We start from the raw sequence: 18,350 nt of genomic DNA, 5'->3' as shown, positions 1-18,350 counted from the left end.
AGAAAGATAAAGAAATTAGAAATCAGATATGAGGAAGACCCAAGTTATCACTAACTGTAACCTATTCTTGGCTCAAAAGCCAGATTTTCAAGGGGATTTATGTTTACTTCTAGCGGTCCTGAATCCCATTTCAGACCACTCAATGCTGCTTTTTCACTCTCACTGCCTCTTCTTCCTGTCATTCACGCACAACTCTCATGGAACAGGATTTTTATATTCAAACTACCAGGTACTTAACCATGTCTGAGTTCTAGGAGATTTACTCATGGATTTCGAATTCAGATGGACAAGCAGGTGGTTACAAAAAGGAATCTGCACCTCCCTCTTCCTCAACCCCATTTCTGTCCTGTGACTACTGCTATTACAGCATAAATTGGATGAGGCTGAGATCACCATCAACGTTTAATACCTTCACCTTTTTACAGTGTCAAAATGCCTTTCTTGAAGTGTTAACCACAGGGGAGAAGCGTATGTGTACACATGTGCGCGCACACACACCAAACAAACAAACAAACATGTTCTCATCCATTTCTAATGAGTACATGGCTGTACTTACTTTGGGGTAATCCAATTCGAAGAATGTCTCCAAGTTGTTGATTAGGTTAGGATCCACTCCTTTCAAAGGTTTCAGAAGAGACACACCCGGGAGCTTGCTATATGGCTGTTTGTCCGTTGCCTTCTTGTTGAGGTGTAATCGGCTAAAAAGCAAATGATATATACATTATTTCTGGAGAACATAATAGTGTCAAATCTGTATAAAGCATGCGTCAAGCTATCAAGAAATTACTAAATTCTAAGTTAATTTTAACTGACATCTTTTTAAAGGGCTGTCTGAAAATGAAGGAAAGTAACCAGGTAAGCATCCAGTTTAGGAAATCCAGATTTAAGCAGAAAGAATGTTCCAACGGAAGCTGAAGCTTAAGAGTGTTGTTTATTGCTGTACTCACAGTGCTTAGAGAACTATGCCTGGCAGAGAGTAGGCATTCAATAAATACATGGTGAAGAAAGGAATTATAGTGTTAGCCTACACATTAACTGCCCTTCCTCCCAAATAGCTATCCAAGTAGACCAAGAACTATGAAAACAGTGTGTGTGTGTGTGTGGGGGGGAAATCCCTATCTTCCCCAGAAAAAGAGAAGTGTAACCAGAAAAATCTGAGATATTTCTATAACAAGCAGTCCACATAACACATGATTGAAAGCAGCACTAGGATACCAGCAGGAGAGGCATGAAAATGGGATAACTAGCAGAACTCCCAATATTCACAAGCTCAGAATGGCAGGGATGGAAAAGAAGGAATTTGAAAGTAAGGGGAACAAAATCTCAACGATGAGAAAAATGTCTAGTAATGACAATGGAAGATACACCAGTGCCACCAATTCACAGATAAGTTGGCCAAGGTTCTCAGTGCTGGCCCATCCCAAGGGCTCCTAAGGAGGGAAGCCATGCCAATTAAAGAGAGAATTTGTCCTAGTTAATGTTCATGATGTTGCAACAAAGAGAAGAGACGCCCTTTGGGAGGGTGGTGATGTTTCTAAAGGAAGTCACCAAAGTCTTGGTCCCTCCTTTTCCAAGCACTCAACAGTAATTACAGGTTAGAACAATCGGGGGCCATGTGCAAGGTATTTTAAGACACACGTTCTTCCACATTTTAACATCTCTGAAATCGACGGCATCTTATAATTGGTGGCAGCCAGATGGCAGTCCTAAATTAGTAGCATGAAACCCTACCCATGAAACCTTCTAGAAGATGAAGAAAACATCAGCATCAATGCATCTTCGATTTGATGAAATACACAATTAATCTATGAACGACTTCTGGAAGTACACTGCTACCATCATCCAGAACAGTTAGCCATGGGCTCCCTCTTGGGCTAATTAAAGACAGGGATGTGCCACAGTGAACATCTAATGTTTCAGATGAAGCCATAAAACATTTTACCGAAAGAAAACAGGTTACCTACAATGGAAAAAATTTAAACCAACAAAAGATTTTTTAAAGAATAAGGTGATATCAATTTCTGATCCACAGCCCCCAAATGCTGGTGAATAATGGGGCACCATTTCCAGAAGTGCTGCTCAGTGTGGTCAGTGAATAAGTGGCTTTTTACTGGTCTGTGATGAGAAGAAATTGAGAGAAGCATTTAGAAATGTTTACAGCACTTTGACCTTTCCATGCCACCCAAGCATGTGATCAGTATGTATGTATGTATGTATGTATGTAGTTAGCAGGCTCCCAAAACAGGGCTTAACTGACAACCCTGGGATGAAGGCCTGAGTGGAGATCAAGAGCCAGACGCTCAACTGACTGAGCTACCCAGGCACCCCCAGTATTTATTTTTATTGTAGTTTACTAGAGTATTAGTCTATGCCAGACTGGAAAAATTTTAAAGAGCTGATCCTTTGCCATAGATAGTTTGGAAAATATTCATCTACCAAGTTCATCTAGAGGTTGGATAGAGGTTGGACCATGATCTAAAATTTATACAACCACAAAAATGACCACTATTCCGTATCTAACAAGGCTAGATGTCTGAGGAAACCCACCCAATACAGAACATATCGACTGCCAGAGGAAGAAAGTTTATATATTTAATTGATTGAACCACTAATATCCACGTGGTTCAAATCACTGAGGGTATTAAAATATTCACGTAAGTCTCCCTGTCACCCCATCCCCCATCGGCCATGTTTTCATCACCACATCTCAGCATTATTAGTTTCTTGTTCATCTTTCCAGACTTTTAAAAAAATGCATAAAGCGCTCTCCCTCTCTCTCTCTTGCTCTCTCTTACATAATGTTTTTAATGTCTGATACAAGGGCACTGAAGGCATGGTTTTTGTGGTTGTTTTTTTGTTTTGTTTTCTGAGAGAGAGAGAGAGAGAAAGAGAGAGAGAGAGACAGCGTGAGCAGGGGATGGTCAGAGAGAGAGAGGGAGACACAGAATCTGAAGCAGACTCCAGGCTCTGAGCTGGCAGTCAGCACAGAGCCCAACGCGGGGCTTGAAGCCACAAACTGTGAGATCATGACCTGAGTCGAAGTCGAATGCTTAACCGGCTGAGCCACCCAGGTGCCCCTGAAGGCATGTTTTTAAATACATGACTGAACTGTCAGGAAAATAAGGGAAACCTCCCAGGTCAGAAATGAGGAGAAATCTCTGAGTGAGTGAGTGCTGGATGCTTTTGCCTCAGGGCCATCTGCTGGTCCCTGGTAATCTAGAGATGGAGACAAGCCTGAGACAAGAATGATGGGAACTCTGTTCTGACAACCTTGTATAAATATGGAATCCCTGAAAGGCAAAGTAGAAAAATGCTGGCCCACAGAGGGAGGATGAGGATGCTGCCTTCTTGGATCCACCCCTCAATGATGTGGAATAAAAAGGAAAGCCTTGGAGGAGAACACGTGACCACACAGGTTTGGAACCCGTAATGCAAACTACCTGTGTTGTTGCACAAAACCCAAGAGAAAGGATGAGAAAGACCATCATATATGAAGACAACATGCGATGTCTAGAAATAAAAATTATGATTGTTGGCATTAAAACTCAATAGACAGGTAAAACAGAAGATTGCATATGCAGTTTAAGAGAGAACTGGAATCTAGATTTGAAGAAATTATCCAGAATGTGGCACGGAGAGAATGAGAAGCAAAGACACTGGAATCATGAAACAGTTTGAGACATGGAGGATAAAATAAGGCAACCTAAAATCCCAGAAATTTTTTATTCTCTTCCCACTGCACAATCATTAAGTTCTATTAAGCTTATCAAAACATGCACAACCTTATGACCAATACAGAGAACTCCAACCCGCTAACTCATTGCATTCGTCAAGTCTTTAGGTTAAGTACAGCAAGGATAACTTAAACAGTGTTAAATAGCCTAGTATTGATCCTATTCCCCGCCTCCCCTTCTCCTTCTTCATTAAGACATTTTCAACACTAATACAGACCGACCTCTTATCCTTTGGAGAGCTTTTCATATCAAGAATGCAGTATTTTATCAGACTCATTCTGACTCACCAAACAATGAAGTCCTCAGGTTTATGATGAAGAGAACTGGTAAATACTATATCTGAAATTTCTACTCAGAATGACTTGAACTCACAGGACCTTTAAAAAAAAGTTCTCTTTTGTGTTTCCCCCCACATCTATCTATCTCTCCTCCCTCCACCCTCCAATGTTTTCTTTCCCTATCCCATTGAGTCCTCTTGTGGAGTATACCCTAGGATACAAAACTCCTACTTTGGACAATACAGTTTCAATTTATGTAACACAAGTGACAAAGCCCCTTGTTACAAATTGCTCGAAATGTTTAGCGAAAACAATAAAAGAATATCCATGAAATCACACACAAAATCACACAACACTATGCTGAGCACACAGTGGTGCTCCACACTACTTAGCATTCCTTTACTGAACAATCCCTTTTTTTGGAACAATCCCTTTTTTTGGAGCAATCATTTTTGAACTCCAAATGTACACTAGACATTACTCTATGGACTGGAGATACAATGATGGGAAGGCGAATTCCCTCCTGTCAAGGCTACAGTCTAACAGAGGAATGGCACATGTAGAGAAGCTCTTCTTCATATAAAAACTCTTCCAGTCAACCAAACTATGTCCTAAAGCAAGAAATGTACTAACTTTGCCTGCCACACAGAGAAATGAAGCTGGTGGGTGCCCTGGCCTTGGCTGATGTAAACCAATCTGTAGTTTTCAAAATATGATCAACAGCCAGTTTGCCCAGAGTGTCAAAAGTGGCCCGAGTGGTAGAGTCTTCCAAGTGGGGTAGCTCTGACAGGGTCTACATGGTTTCCTGGTTTCAAACCAGTTTTTACTTTGGTATCTCGGGGCAGGGTTTCTGCATCACTTAGAATTGAACTTGAGCCTACTGCATCCACACATTGCACAGGATCGATCATGAGTGCCCATTTCTACCCTTGGCCTGGAACAGGTGATCCAGGATCCTTTGCACAGTTTTTTCTCAGTTTCAGGTTCTCCACTGGGAATCTAGTTCTACCTTCCCACTGTATATTTGGCTTACAACCTTGTCCTTCTTTTAGAGGGTGGAGAAGAGTACTTTTTATTGATGCATGACACACATATAGTGAAGTCACACATAAGTATACAGCTCAATGAACTTTCTCAGAGTGAAACACCCATGTAACCAGTACCCAGATCAAGAAACAGTATTACCAGAATCCCAGAAGGCCTTGCGTGTCCCCATCTACTAAGTATCTTCCCCCTCAAGGGTAACCACTATCCTATCCTGATTTCCAACACCATACCTTAATTTTGCCAGTATTAAACTGTTATCTAAATGGAATCCCATAGGATATACTCATTTGTGTCTGGTTTCTTGGACTTCACATGTTTGTGAGATTTATCTTTGTTGTTACATTAAGTTATAGTTCTTGCATTTTCATTACAGTATATATTCTTTATATTAATATACCACTCTCTATTTTGCTACTTTCCGTTGATGGACATTTGGGTTATTTCCAGTATGGGGCTAATACAGCCTTGTCTCTGTCCTTACAAAGGTATCAAAAACCCTGGCCTAAACACCCCCCATTCGCCACTTCCCACTTAAACTTTTGAGCAAGATGAAGAAATGAACCAGATTTGCTTGTCCATCTGAAACAACTTTTTAAAAATCAGACAAAATCATTGCCTGGGTGGCTCAGTTGGTGAAGCCTTGGACTCTTGATTTCGTCTCAGTTCCAGATCTCATGATCATGAGGTCGAGCTCTATGTCAGGCTCTGCATTGGGCATGGAGCCTGCTTGGAATTCTCTCTCTCTGCCCCTCCCCAATTTGTTCTTTCAAAATAAATAAATAAGCATAAAAAATCTGACAAAATATAGGAAACAATGGTTTTTAAGATACTAGACATCAGGTAAGGAAGGTTAGTGATTCCTGCAACATGGAAAACAAAGGAGCTAAGCCTTCCAACTGCCCCTAGCCAAGGCTTTGAGACAATTTCCAGGCCAGGAGACCAGTGTTTTTCAACATTTGTATACATAATGCCCATAGGTAAAAATCACAACTTAATGGACTGGTTGCAGAGCCTAGGAATCTACATTTTCATAAGCAGCCAAATGATTCTGATGCAGGCCAGCAGTGAGCCACACTGCTGTGGACAATAAATTCTTCAGGCTCCAGCAAAATAAGGATAGACAGCATTATGTTTCCAAGTTTAAAAAACATTGACTAAATAAGAAAAAAGAAACATATATACAGAGCTCAGAAGGTCAGGTTAGTCTAGAGAGAGAAACATGGAGCCATCCAGAGTTTGCTAAATACATAAGCTCTCCTAGGTAGGGCATGCCATTAGCAGGTGGCCACAGATCAATGTAGCTGATACAGAGCCAATAATGCATGAAGGAGACCATGAGGGAGTAAGCCAAGAAGCAGAATGATAGGCAGGGAGAAAGGATTTATTAAAGACAACTTCATTTGGCTATTTTCTTTCTCAAAGTGTTCAAGAAAGAACAGCATTGAGTGTAGCTGAGAGGTGAAGACAAGAACTGAAATGTCCCCCTGGCTGTGTGGACCTGGGGCCTCTGGAGCACTGTGCTCAGGGAGGGAAGGATAGAAACAGGCCAGGAAGCAAAGGAATGAAAAGCGCAATGTGATAACAGGGAATAAACACTGATTTCTCTGGAAACCTCACCATGAGTAAAAGGGCCAGAGCAACTAGATGGAAAAAGGTCTTTCAGTTTAATTTGGGGGGAAAAACGTTTTTTATACTTGAGTATACAGAGTAAGGGGAAGAGCTAGTTCAAGGTAATGACAGCGAAAACACATGGCGCAATAGTCTCCACAGTGTGAAGCAGGAGTTAAGAAAACCTGACAAAAAAAAAAAAAAGAAAGAAAAAAAAAGAAAAAGAAAAGCTGACAAGACGGAAGGCAGGATGGTGAAGATTTAGAAGAGGTTCCACCAGTAACAGGTGACTGAGGCTAAATAAAGAAACGAGGCAGTGCCAGAGAGGACTGAAGGCTTAGCTGAGACCTGAGACCATGAATGTGTAGTAGTACTAACCCACACGACTGTGTGATTACCCTCTGCGGGATTTTGAAAGTTGAGAAGCTATAAATTATGCGATGGGTTCAGGATAACAAGGCAGACTGATGGGCGCGAAGGCAAGGGGCAAGATGATGATGAAGCAAGGAACTGGACTTCTGGCTGGATGGAGGATTCAATGAAACCAAGAGCTCACAAGTGCAGGCCACAACTGTGGATGAACAGCCCAGGGCAGCTGTTCTCACCCTTCACTGTGCATGAAAATCACCTGGGAAATTAAAAAAATCCTGATGCCCAGACCAGTTAGATCAGAATGTCTAGGGCTGAGACGTAGGCAAGCGGTACTTTAAAAAAAAAAAAAAAAAAGTATTTATTTTTGAGAAAGAGAGAAAGATAGAGAGAGAATCCCAAGCAGGTTCCACGCTGTCAGCACAAAGCCCAAGGCGGGGATTGATCCCACAAGCCGTGAGATCATGACCTGCACCAAAATCAAGAGTTGGAGACTTAACTGACTGAGCCACCCAGCCACATTACACCCCAAGCAGTATTTTTTTTTTTTTTCTAATGGTGACTCCCAAGTTCAGTCAAAGCTGAGAACCATAGACCTAGGAAGACTAGATTCCTGTAAGGAAAGAAGAAAGCTCAGGAATCTCAGCAGTTAGTTGCAGAATGGGCTGAAAACAAGCAGCCCATGTAGAAGCAGCTCAAACGGTGTCAGAATGAGGAAGGGCTGCAGGAAAGAAGGAGTAGGGCTCTCTCCACACTAGTTTCAATGTTGCCAGTTACCAGAAACAAGATTCGTGGCAACTGAAGAAATTCCCATACAGATACTCTATCCCAGCGGATTACTTCCGGGGTTATTTTTAGGTTACGTTTGGCCGTACAGACAGCATACTGGTTTAAGAGCCTGGGCTGGAGGCAGTTTGCCTGGATTTCTATAGACCAGCTTCACAAATAAGTAGCTGAGTAATCCTTGGATAAATCACCTTATTATCTCAAAAAAAGAAAAAGTTTTAAGTGTGGATAATTAATTAGTACAAACCTCATAAAGTAGTTGTGAGAAATAGAGGAGATTAAGCCACAAGTAAACATTCAATGATAGCTAATATTGGTCATTCTTTAAAGCTGCTAATTTTAAGGACGCTTTCCACCAAACGTAACTTCTTTGAATTACCATAGTTCTAGTAAAAGAACTCTTAACAGAGTTCTCTAAAAAAGATCTCTAAAGAGATGACAAACACTGATGAGGCTTATACACCAAAATGGAAGAACTGGAAATTCACATATTTAAAGATTCTTTCATAGCTACTTAAATATTAGGCTATTGCATTGGGGTTTTTTACAATTTTATTTTTTAAAAAAGACTTTTATAGTCTCTACACCCAATGTAAGGCTCAAACTCACAGCCCCAAGATCAAAGAGTCTCACACTCCACTGACTGAGCGTGCCAGCCAGGCACCCATATAAAGTGTTTTTTTAAAAACATAAAACAACTCTGGTGTATTAAGAAAGATTAAAGGGAGAAAGAGGACCATCAAAATTCCCAAATCACGGTTAGAACAGAGGAAGTCAAAACATGGCATAAAACACATTTAATGCAAAGTTTAAATGATATGCAGTACTTAGGCTAAAATTATATTCAAAGTTAGAATTACACCCAATATTTAGGAACCAATGTGAAGTTCTACAGAGACCATCCAAAAGCATAAAGGCAAAGCAAGAATGACAGTAAGGAACATTAAATAACACCAATTAACCCCTGAAAGTGGCCTGAGCTCTCCTTTTAAACTAATAGACGGGTTCTCAGTGGGTCAGAGGCGCTGCATAGTCCTGGCTTCTAAGAGCCTGACTCAAAACGTGGGGATTCTGCTGCCACAGAACCCTTCAGTTGGCTCTGCTAGAGGGAAAGCTTGCCGCGCTCAGAGCGGAGAGGGGAAGGCCAGACACCCCGAGCAAAGTAACTCCCAGTGACTATGTAATCCACGTACACTGCCTTCTAGGATGGAGACGTTTGGAGGGAGTCCAGAAGAGACTGTTCTGTAGACCATTAAATCACCGTGCCCAGCGCAGTCCCCGGAGCAAACACTGCAAGGCAGCCTTCTCACCCAGGTCCCAGCCAGAGGGAGGCACCTCCACACGGCCCCAAACACCTGGAAAGCCCTCAATCAGTGGCAGTATGTCCCAGGCATCGGGCTCAGAAGAGCCATGATTTGGGATTTTAATAGTAATCTTAGTTCTTTATGAAACAGAAACTCCCCTCCTAATATATAAAATATGTCCATTTGAATTTCAGAAATTTGATTTTATTACATTTTCAGGAACACACTGGGTTATAAAAGGAATGGACCTCTGATGTGTCTGGTCAATGGTTTTGATTGGTTTCATTTTTACACTTGATGTTAGCCAAAAGGCCAAGAAGCGATTGATTGGTTTCGTTTTTGAAGAATAAAATCATGCTGGAACGTGAGTGAGCCATTTTGGGGAGACAGAAAGCACGGGAAAACTTCAAGGTGTCATCTTCCCAAGGAATTATTTCTAGATTAAATGTTCAGTCAGGAGCTGGAGTCACTCTCTGTCACAAAAGTCGCATTCATGTAATTAAGGCATGTCACTCTCAAGGGCAGGGAGGAGTAGGTGCTCACTGCCAGCTGCTTCAGGGCTGTACCTGCCAGCAGCGGGGACAGGGGACAGCAGGGGACAGAAAGGCGGGTACACCAGCTGGGCTGCTACCTCAGAGTAAGTCAAGTCCAAAAGTCGTGAAGGGTGAATCACAGGCAAAAGAGAGAGGCCTTCAGAGTCCTGCCTTCTATTGTGAGCTAGAAGGACATCTATTTGGGGAACACTTCAAAGATCTCCAAGTGACTGATAAGAAATATTTAGGGGTTCTGGTGGACTTTAGCTCGATGAATCCTAATTGCCGCTCTGCAGAAGGGTTTTCAACCTCTAAGCTGATGGGATGGCCCTATTTTATCCTAGATGATTTGTGTTTCCTAACAGTTCGTCTCTAAAACTGCTACTCTTTTTCAACATTTTGGCTTATCATTTGAGCCTTCTAATCTTTTAATTCCCCTCCCTGCTTTCTCTTTCTCATAAATTTTTTAATAGTGTTTATTAAAAAATGTATATTTATTTATTTATTTTGGTGGGGGGAGGGGCAGAGAGAGAAAGAGAGTGAGCATCCCAAGCAGGCTCTGCACTGTCAGCACAGAACCCAAGGCGGGGCTCAATCTCACGAAATACGAGATCATGACCTGAGCCGCAATCGAGTTGAGCTACCCAGGCGTCCCTAGTATGTACCACTTTAAATGGCTCATTTTACAGTTTCATATTCTAATTGCGTGTTGAGCAGGAGGGAGGCCTGGTAAGAAGGGACACTCCCTGGAGAGAGGTCTCCTTCAGTCCACTGACAGCTACCTCTGCAGCACCCTTAGTGCAGAGAGCTACACCTCCCAGAAGTGAAGCCCAGAATCTCACACAAGGCTTTGAAGAAGAAGGATTCCTTGAGGGCAAAGTTCACTTTGCTTAACAGCCCCTGACAGCGCTTTTTTATAGTTCTGCTGCATGGCTCAGTTGAACCGATTTATCTGACTCTTGGAATTCACCTCTTCTGCTCTATGCCACCAACCTTGTTAATATTTCATGTAAAATTAGGCTGACTGCTGTATCAGCAGGTCCCCTACTTCACATAGTCCATGCCTACAATTTCTAATGATTAAAGGCTTCTGTGTTGTTACTCGTGACTGTGCCCCAGAAGGCTGTTACTGTGTGTTTATGATCAGTAGGTGTCATGACTAATATCATTTCCAGATAGCACTTATCTTTTAGAAAATGGCACTGCATCAAAATGGGCTTCTTCAGCAACACAAAGCACACCTTCTGGTGCAACCTGAACTCTGCAGACAGAAGATTTCCCAGAGGACACACAATAACCAATAGTGAGTTAGCTTTATGGGAAAACACAAACTATTTCCACTGGAAATAGTTTTAATTACATACAAGAGAATACAAAAAATTCCATTACTATTGAAAACAAATAAGAGATCTTTATTAATTTTACCACTCCCTCCCCTCCAAAAAACCCCAACTCACTAATCCCTTGGTGACAGCAAGTTACCCCCAGTGTATGGGAAATGGGTAGGGCATGGTATTTTGCTAATAGCAACTAAGTAAGACAGGCACCCAACAGACTATGAGCCCAGCTCAAAAACATAGGAGACCCTCAAAGACACCATATACTCAAGCTCTTTTCAAATCAAAACTGTCCCAATCCTCTTCTAGAAAATTTCCTAAAGCAGAATATAGTTTAAGTTAAACTCTTCTGTGTATAAAATAAAATTCTGTGGATGAAGGAAAAGTGGGGGACATTTACAATTTCCATGTCAACCAGCTCCGGAAAGCACCGGGCTCTACATCCCCTGAAGGTCAGATCTAAGGGTAAAGATTATTTATGACAAGACAGGCATTCCCATAGGAATACCCTGGGGAGGAGACTCAGATCTGTATGTAAACATGTTATTAATAGAGTCCTGTTTCTATTTTAATGAGCAACTAATTAGAAATGCCTACATAAAGATTCCATTTGGTCCAATAAATTTCATTAGAGTCCATGGCCAGTGAAAGCAGCCCCAAATCAGACCATCTACCTCAGATCACAATGGCCAAATGACACTGAACTAATGAATGTAAACCCACCAATGGTGGGAAAATCCACCATTACTACTGGAAAAAATTCAAAGATCATTCATTCAACCAGCAATAACGAGTGTCTAGTACACACTGTAAATAGAACAGTAAATAAGACACTAATCCTACCCTCAGAAGCTTACAATCTAATTAAGAAAAGAGACAACTGAACACATATTTACAATTTAGATGGGTAAAATCAAGGTACCAAAGAAGGATAGAAGAGGGGATGCCTAACCCAGTAAAAACCTAAGTCTACATACGCTTGAATGAGTGGAAGTTTGACAAACAAAAAGGAAAGGAGGGACAGAGGGAAGGGAAGAAAGGGAAGTAGGGAAAGAGCATTCTCAAGAAAAATACATCGCATACTCAGGGCAATGTCAGTAATTCAATGTTGCTGAAGAAACAGGTACAGGGCTCAGTTCCTAAAGAACTCTACATGTCTTGTTAAAGAGTCTGAATTTTAACCTCAAGGCAATAGAGAATCATAGTAAAATTCTAAGCACATGATCTAAGCTTAGAACTCCAGTGGGATGAGACTACAGTAAGAAAAGTAAAGTAAAAAGGGAGTAAGGCTGGTGGAAGAGATACCAGTGAACAGAGACAGTTACAATAATCTAGAGTTGAGATAAGGGGTACTGTACTAATCATGTTGGAAGAGGGAGGGTTGATGAATCAACAGAACCATCGCAATATTAACACTGAATTACAATGGTCATTTTGCTTTTTAAAGCTATCACACTATAGTCCAATTTGGTATCTTCCCAGGCTCTGGGTAAAGGGGCTCTACTGCCTCATTCATTCACCCAAAGTGGTCCTGGCAGCAATGACCCTGATGTTCAACATGTGGCTAAAGTCCAAGTGCATCTCAAAATTGAACCAGACAAGAAGCTCTCAATTTACATTCCACAAAAGGCTCAGAACACCAATGTATTAATGAATTTAAAGGCAAAGGTCATACTATCTAAAAATAATATTTGAAATGTTAAAATTTACATTAAAAACAGTTTCTGACAGGTAGTTTATCACAGACATCCTGATACAATGAGTATTTAAATTCCATTCAAAAGCTATGCAGCAGGTATAGAAGTTGCTGTGCTAAGTAGGTTAGAAAAAAGTAGAATGAACTGGAAGGAAAACTCCAGGGAAAGACCTCTGCTTTACTAGAGGGCAGTTAATATTTACAGATACAAGGAGTATTTCTACACTAGCCTGGCACCTCCAGTCAAGTAAAAGATAAAGCCTAGAACTAAACATTAGGACATTACATACAGAGGACAAAAAAAAAGATAATCCAAGCAGAGGGAGAGAAAATGGGGGGAGAGAGAATAGAAAAAGAAGGGAGATGGAGGGAAAAAAGCAAGGTGCCTCGCTCAGATACCCTTATCATCCAGCTACTGCTGGCTCCCAAGGGCTAAAAAGAGAAGAAAATGACTGCTTCCAGACTTTTTAAAGGATTTCCCCGCAGCCCCCGAGCTATCAAACCACACTAGATCTCGCAAAGGAAAAACTCATAAAGCTCACTTAGGGAGGGAAAAAATCTTGGGACTAAGAGCCCCGAATTTCAATGCTCTAATCTGAATTTTATCTTGAACATTATAGGCAGTAATCCCAGAAACATGTGCCATTAGGATATATTATGAAACGACTAAGTAACTGTTCAATATTAAAATCTGAAAGGAGCAAAGCAGTATACTGGTAGAGATACCAGTGAGCAGAGATCATTTTGAAATATTAAAAATAATGGGTTACTAGTTTACAAATTATCTCAATTTTTTAAAAAAATTGCAGACTTATAGGAATTGTAAGACATCTGTGAAATCTGAACAAATAATTTGAGCAAGAAATGTTCATTGTGTTAATTACACTGATCTCCATTTTTTAAATTTATCTTTTTTAGTAATCTCTACACCCAACATGGGGTTTGAACTCACAGCCCTGACATCAAGAGTCATAGGCTCTACTGACTGAGCCAGTTGAGCTCCATTTTTTAAAAATAGTTGGCTCTGTTTCTTTCTAAGAAAACACAGTTCAATAGAACACTGAATCTAAATTAACTAGATACCATTATACATTGTATTAGATTTTTAAAGAATAACCAATTGATTTTTGAACAGTTTTATAGCTTTTCTCAGCCATTTTATTATAACATCTGTATGACTTAAATGTTTTTTGACAATTAGGTGTCCATGATTAATCTTTTTAATGTGACAACCAGAGTTATATAAGTTTTTTTAAATACGCTCCATTTCCATCACTTACAAGCAGACAAATTTTAGAGGAGTCTCAATATCTTATTTTAATTTATGTATATGTTACCTTATTTCAATAAGGGTTTGAGAGGACACAGAACACACATTCAGAAAATATATTATTCAATAAAATATAGAACATTGGCACAACATCTTAACCAAAATATTGTTGCCAGTGTTCTTTAGCTTTCCTTGTCAAAATGTTGATACCAAGTTTGCAATTTTACTAAGTACAGTTGAGAAAGGAGTCGAGGAACAAATCTTAGTTCTCTGATTGAAAACAATTCAAACCAGGAAGTATCTTTATTACAATAAGAAAGGGATCAAATCAAATCAGTGAGTAATTTTGTTCTTTTTTATAAAATTTTTAAAAATATTTTATTTATTTTTGAGAGATAGAGACAGCGTTGAGCAGGGGAGGGTCAGAGAGAGAGGGAGTCATAGAGTCCAAAGACAGGCTCCAGGCTCTGAGTTAGCTGTCAGCACAGAGTCCAACGTGGGGCTCAAACCCACAAACCGTGAGATCATGACCTGAACCAAAGTCAGACGCTTAACTGACTGAGCCACCCAGGCACCCCGTCAGTGAGTAATTCTGAAGGTGGGAGCAGAAGAAAGAAACTTATCAAAAAAGAGGGGGTGGGGAGGAAGTAAGATTTAATTTATATAGAAGTTAAGCTGTTGATGGGTGCCTGGGTGGCTCAATCAGTTAAGCATCTGATTCCGGATTTTGGCTCAGGTCATGATCTCAGTTTGTGAACTTGAGCCTCACTTCTAGCTTTGTGCTGACAGCATGGAGCCTGCTTAGGATTCTCTCTCTCTCCCTCTCTTTCTGCTCATGCTCTCTCTCTCAAAATAAATAGATAAACTTAAAAAAAAAGAACTTTAAAAAAATTAAGCTGTTGACTATTTGCTCTATGTTGGGTTACTCATTTCAAAAAGGTATTCTTAAGATTCCTTTAATGCACTATTTATTATAATCTGTTATAAACTAATTGCATTTTTTTCACCCTATTTTCCAGATCTTGTTACTGGAAGTCACAAAAGTAACTATATGGGGCATAAGAAAATAAATACAAAGTCTCTCTACAGTGTTTTAGTGAAGCTAAATGCACTATTCTCAAACACTGGAAGTATTTAAGGAAAACTTTATTATGTGTCATTAAGCACAAAATACATGACTTAAAACAACTGCAGAGTTGTCTCAAGTCTGACAGCATGGGTTACTTGGAACATTAGGGTACATATCTCATGTTTGTTTAATTTTAAAAAGTGTGCTTTTATCATTATGCATACATTATAGAGGGAAGGGAATACATCATAGCCTTATCTTGAAAGAAGTCAATTTTCTCCAAACCGAGCTGTAAATTTAATAATTCCAATTAAAATAATATTAAATAATTCCAATTAAAAAACAAAATTGCTTAGGGTCTGGGAAAAAATTTTAAAGTATACCTTTAAGTAAAAATGCATGAAATCCAATAAAGTTTGCAAAATACTAAGGGCTTTCCTCACCAGTAATAAGGTAATAAAGCTTCATTAATTAAAATAGTGGAGAGGTGCCTGGCTGGCTCAGTCGGTGGAGCGTTCGGCTCTTGATCTTAGGGTTGGTTGTGAGTTTGAGCCCCACATTGGGTGTAGAGATTACTTAAAAATAAAAAAAAAATAAATAAAAAATAAATAGTGGATACTAGTACAAGAATAGATCAGTGAAACATCACTGGGAACCTTGAAACATGCAAGTATACAGAAGAATTTAATCTATAATAAAGGCAGTATTTCCAAACTGGGGTATAATCAAATAATTCATTAAATGATTTTGGGACAAGTGGCTAAATATTCAGGTGAACCTAAAAGTAAGTCTCTAGATATCATCATATCACAAAATAAAATAATGAATACATTACAAGGTAAAATGTAAAAAACAAAATAAGAATATTCACATTACTAAAAGAAAACAGATATTAACTATATACTAATTGGGGGGAGTAGATATAAAATTACACAAGTCAGAAACATTAAAAAAGAAAAAAAAGTCTTGACAATCCAAAACACAGGCACACATACTTTTCTCCATGTTAAATGTATGGACAAAGTTGAAAGACAAAAGAAAAAAAAAAAGCTGGGGGAAAAATGCAACCTATCACAGAAAAACAGTCTTCATATCAGAAAGATTAATAAAGCAATAGGTTGCGGCACAAAGGATTAGAGTATGTAATATACAACTAAATGTAATTAGCATATCAATATATGAAAAATGTTCAGTGGAACTAGTAATTAAAGGAATGAAAATAAAAAACAGACAACAGTCAAGAGCATGATAAAATGCAATGGGAAATGAGGACCATCATACAATGTTACCAGGACTCTGAATAGATACAAGCTTTCTATAGGGCAATATGTAGCAAAGTTTAAAGCTGCTCCTGGCCCAATAATTCTTTTTAGAAACCTAAGCTAAGGAAATCCTCTCTCAAAGATGTACACACATGAATTCACCACGGTGTTGTTTGTAATCTTGATAATTGGAAACCTAAATGCCCATCAGTAACAATGAATACATATTAGTACCTCATAAGCAAAAATGCCATAAATCTATTTAAAATGATGCAAAGATGATGCATTTATTAACAGGAAAAAAGTGGTCATGACATTTTACATGGAAACCCCATGTGAGCGGGTTGGGCAAAGCCTGGATGTCTTCTTCAATCTTATTTCCAGCACCTAGAATAGTGCCTTGTACAAAAGAGCTCCCAGAAAGCATTTTACTAAACAGATAAAATTTTAAAGCACGCTACAGAACAATAGTTATAATGTCAACCCCCACCCCCTTTCTTCTCTCTTTTTCTCTTTCTACACACACACAAATACAAATTGTAAGGATGGTCACAAAAGGCTGACAAAGTGATGAAGTTTTGGTGTGTGTAACTTTCTTTATTCCTCAGTACTGTCTAAATTCCTTATATAATTAGCTTTTTAAAAATTTTTATGACCGAAAAATAGTAACATAGTTGCTTTTTAAGAATTCCTATACATTTAAAATGAACTCCAAAAAGTGTTCAGTGACATCAGCTCACAAACTACAAAAACTGAGATTAGCAGTATCCAAGTGGCACATTTTCTTTCACGTTCAAAGAAATATCAGTATGTTTTCTACAGTGTACTACCTTTCTCCAGTACCAGGAAATGCCACCCTAACCTGATAAAATCCAAAATTTCCAAAAGGAAAAGCACCTTCTTTCTAGAGTAAAAAAGGGGAGAGGTAACAAATCTGTTAAAACTTCTCCCATCTTGGGGAAGCTGGGTGGCTCAGTCGGCAAAGGATCTGACTCATGATCTGGGCTCAGGTCATGATCTCACGGCTCACAGGATGGAGCCCTGCATCTGGCTTGGCACTGACAGCACAGAACTTGCCTGGGAGTCTCTCTCCCTCCCAGCCCCTCCCCTGCTCATGCTCTCTCAAAAATAAATAAATAAACATTAAAAACAAAGTCTTTCCATCTTCTCTATTGACACATGCCCTCTTCTAGTTGGTGATAAAGATTACTATGTATAATCATGTCTTTTTTTTTTTCCAGGTTAAAATGCCAGTGAATCTGTATCAGCAATGTGCTCTCTGTAATTTTATTTCTTTAGGAAGGCAGACTTCATCTTAAAGACATTGAAACAAGTGAATACCTTCTACCATTATTCATTCCACTACTCTGTTTTATATTATTCAGACTTTATCACTATGTGAAATAACCCTATTTGAATTTTTATTATCTGTCTCTCCTTTCCAGAATGTAAGCTCTATGAGGACAGGAATTCTGTCCTGCTCACCACTGTGTCCCCAGTGAATGGCATCTAGTAAGGCCTCAAGATGTAGTTATTAAATTAATAACGAATAAGAGATGTTGGGGGGGGCAAATTTAAATAAGACTATATGTAAGGAATTGGGAAAAAGGAAAGAAAACTACAGTGAAATACACAAGCTGACATGACTCTAGGCTATAACGTCAGTCCGCGGATTTGGTGGACATTTTTCAAGGTGGACAGGTGCTCCACACCTATCTAAAGGCATCCAGGAAGAAGAAAATCCACAGGGAGGTCTCCGGGTAGCTGTGTACAGAGCTCCCAGAAGAGTGAACATGATCATCATCGTAATGGAAATGTCGTCCAGGTCGAGAAAACAACTACAGCACAACACACTATATATTTGGCCCAGATGAAAAATCAAACGAATCCCCAACACAATGAAACCAAGCAAGCAACCTTCCTCCCGACACCTAGAAAGAGCAGTCTCCTTTCTGCAGGCCGAGCAGTCGCCCGCGGTCCGGCAAATCCCCTCGCTCCCCACTTTCCCCCTCCAGGACCCCCGCCCCAGCTGTTCCAAGGTGAGAGGGGATGGAGTA

The 18,350-nt window shown here is 39.7% G+C and overlaps 1 protein-coding gene across 1 annotated transcript in view; it reads right to left on the bottom strand.

The window, feature by feature from the left end:
• The window catches only part of UGCG (UDP-glucose ceramide glucosyltransferase), a 34,870-nt gene extending 16,776 nt beyond the window's left edge, over positions 1-18,094 (bottom strand). The window contains exons 1-3 of the mRNA XM_077769765.1: positions 17,954-18,094; positions 17,124-17,197; positions 557-698 (exon numbers count right to left, since the gene is read on the bottom strand). Coding sequence (XP_077625891.1) covers positions 557-698; positions 17,124-17,197; positions 17,954-18,094 — 357 coding nt within the window. The remainder of the gene's footprint in view (positions 1-556; positions 699-17,123; positions 17,198-17,953) is intronic.
• Positions 18,095-18,350: the final 256 nt, after the last annotated feature.

Source organism: Crocuta crocuta, unplaced genomic scaffold, assembly GCF_008692635.1.
Source record: "Crocuta crocuta isolate KB4526 unplaced genomic scaffold, BGI_CrCroc_1.0 scaffold95, whole genome shotgun sequence".
NCBI lineage: Eukaryota > Metazoa > Chordata > Mammalia > Carnivora > Hyaenidae > Crocuta > Crocuta crocuta.
The sequence above is the reverse complement of the archived record's forward strand: the minus strand, read 5'-3'. Positions and strand labels throughout refer to the sequence as shown.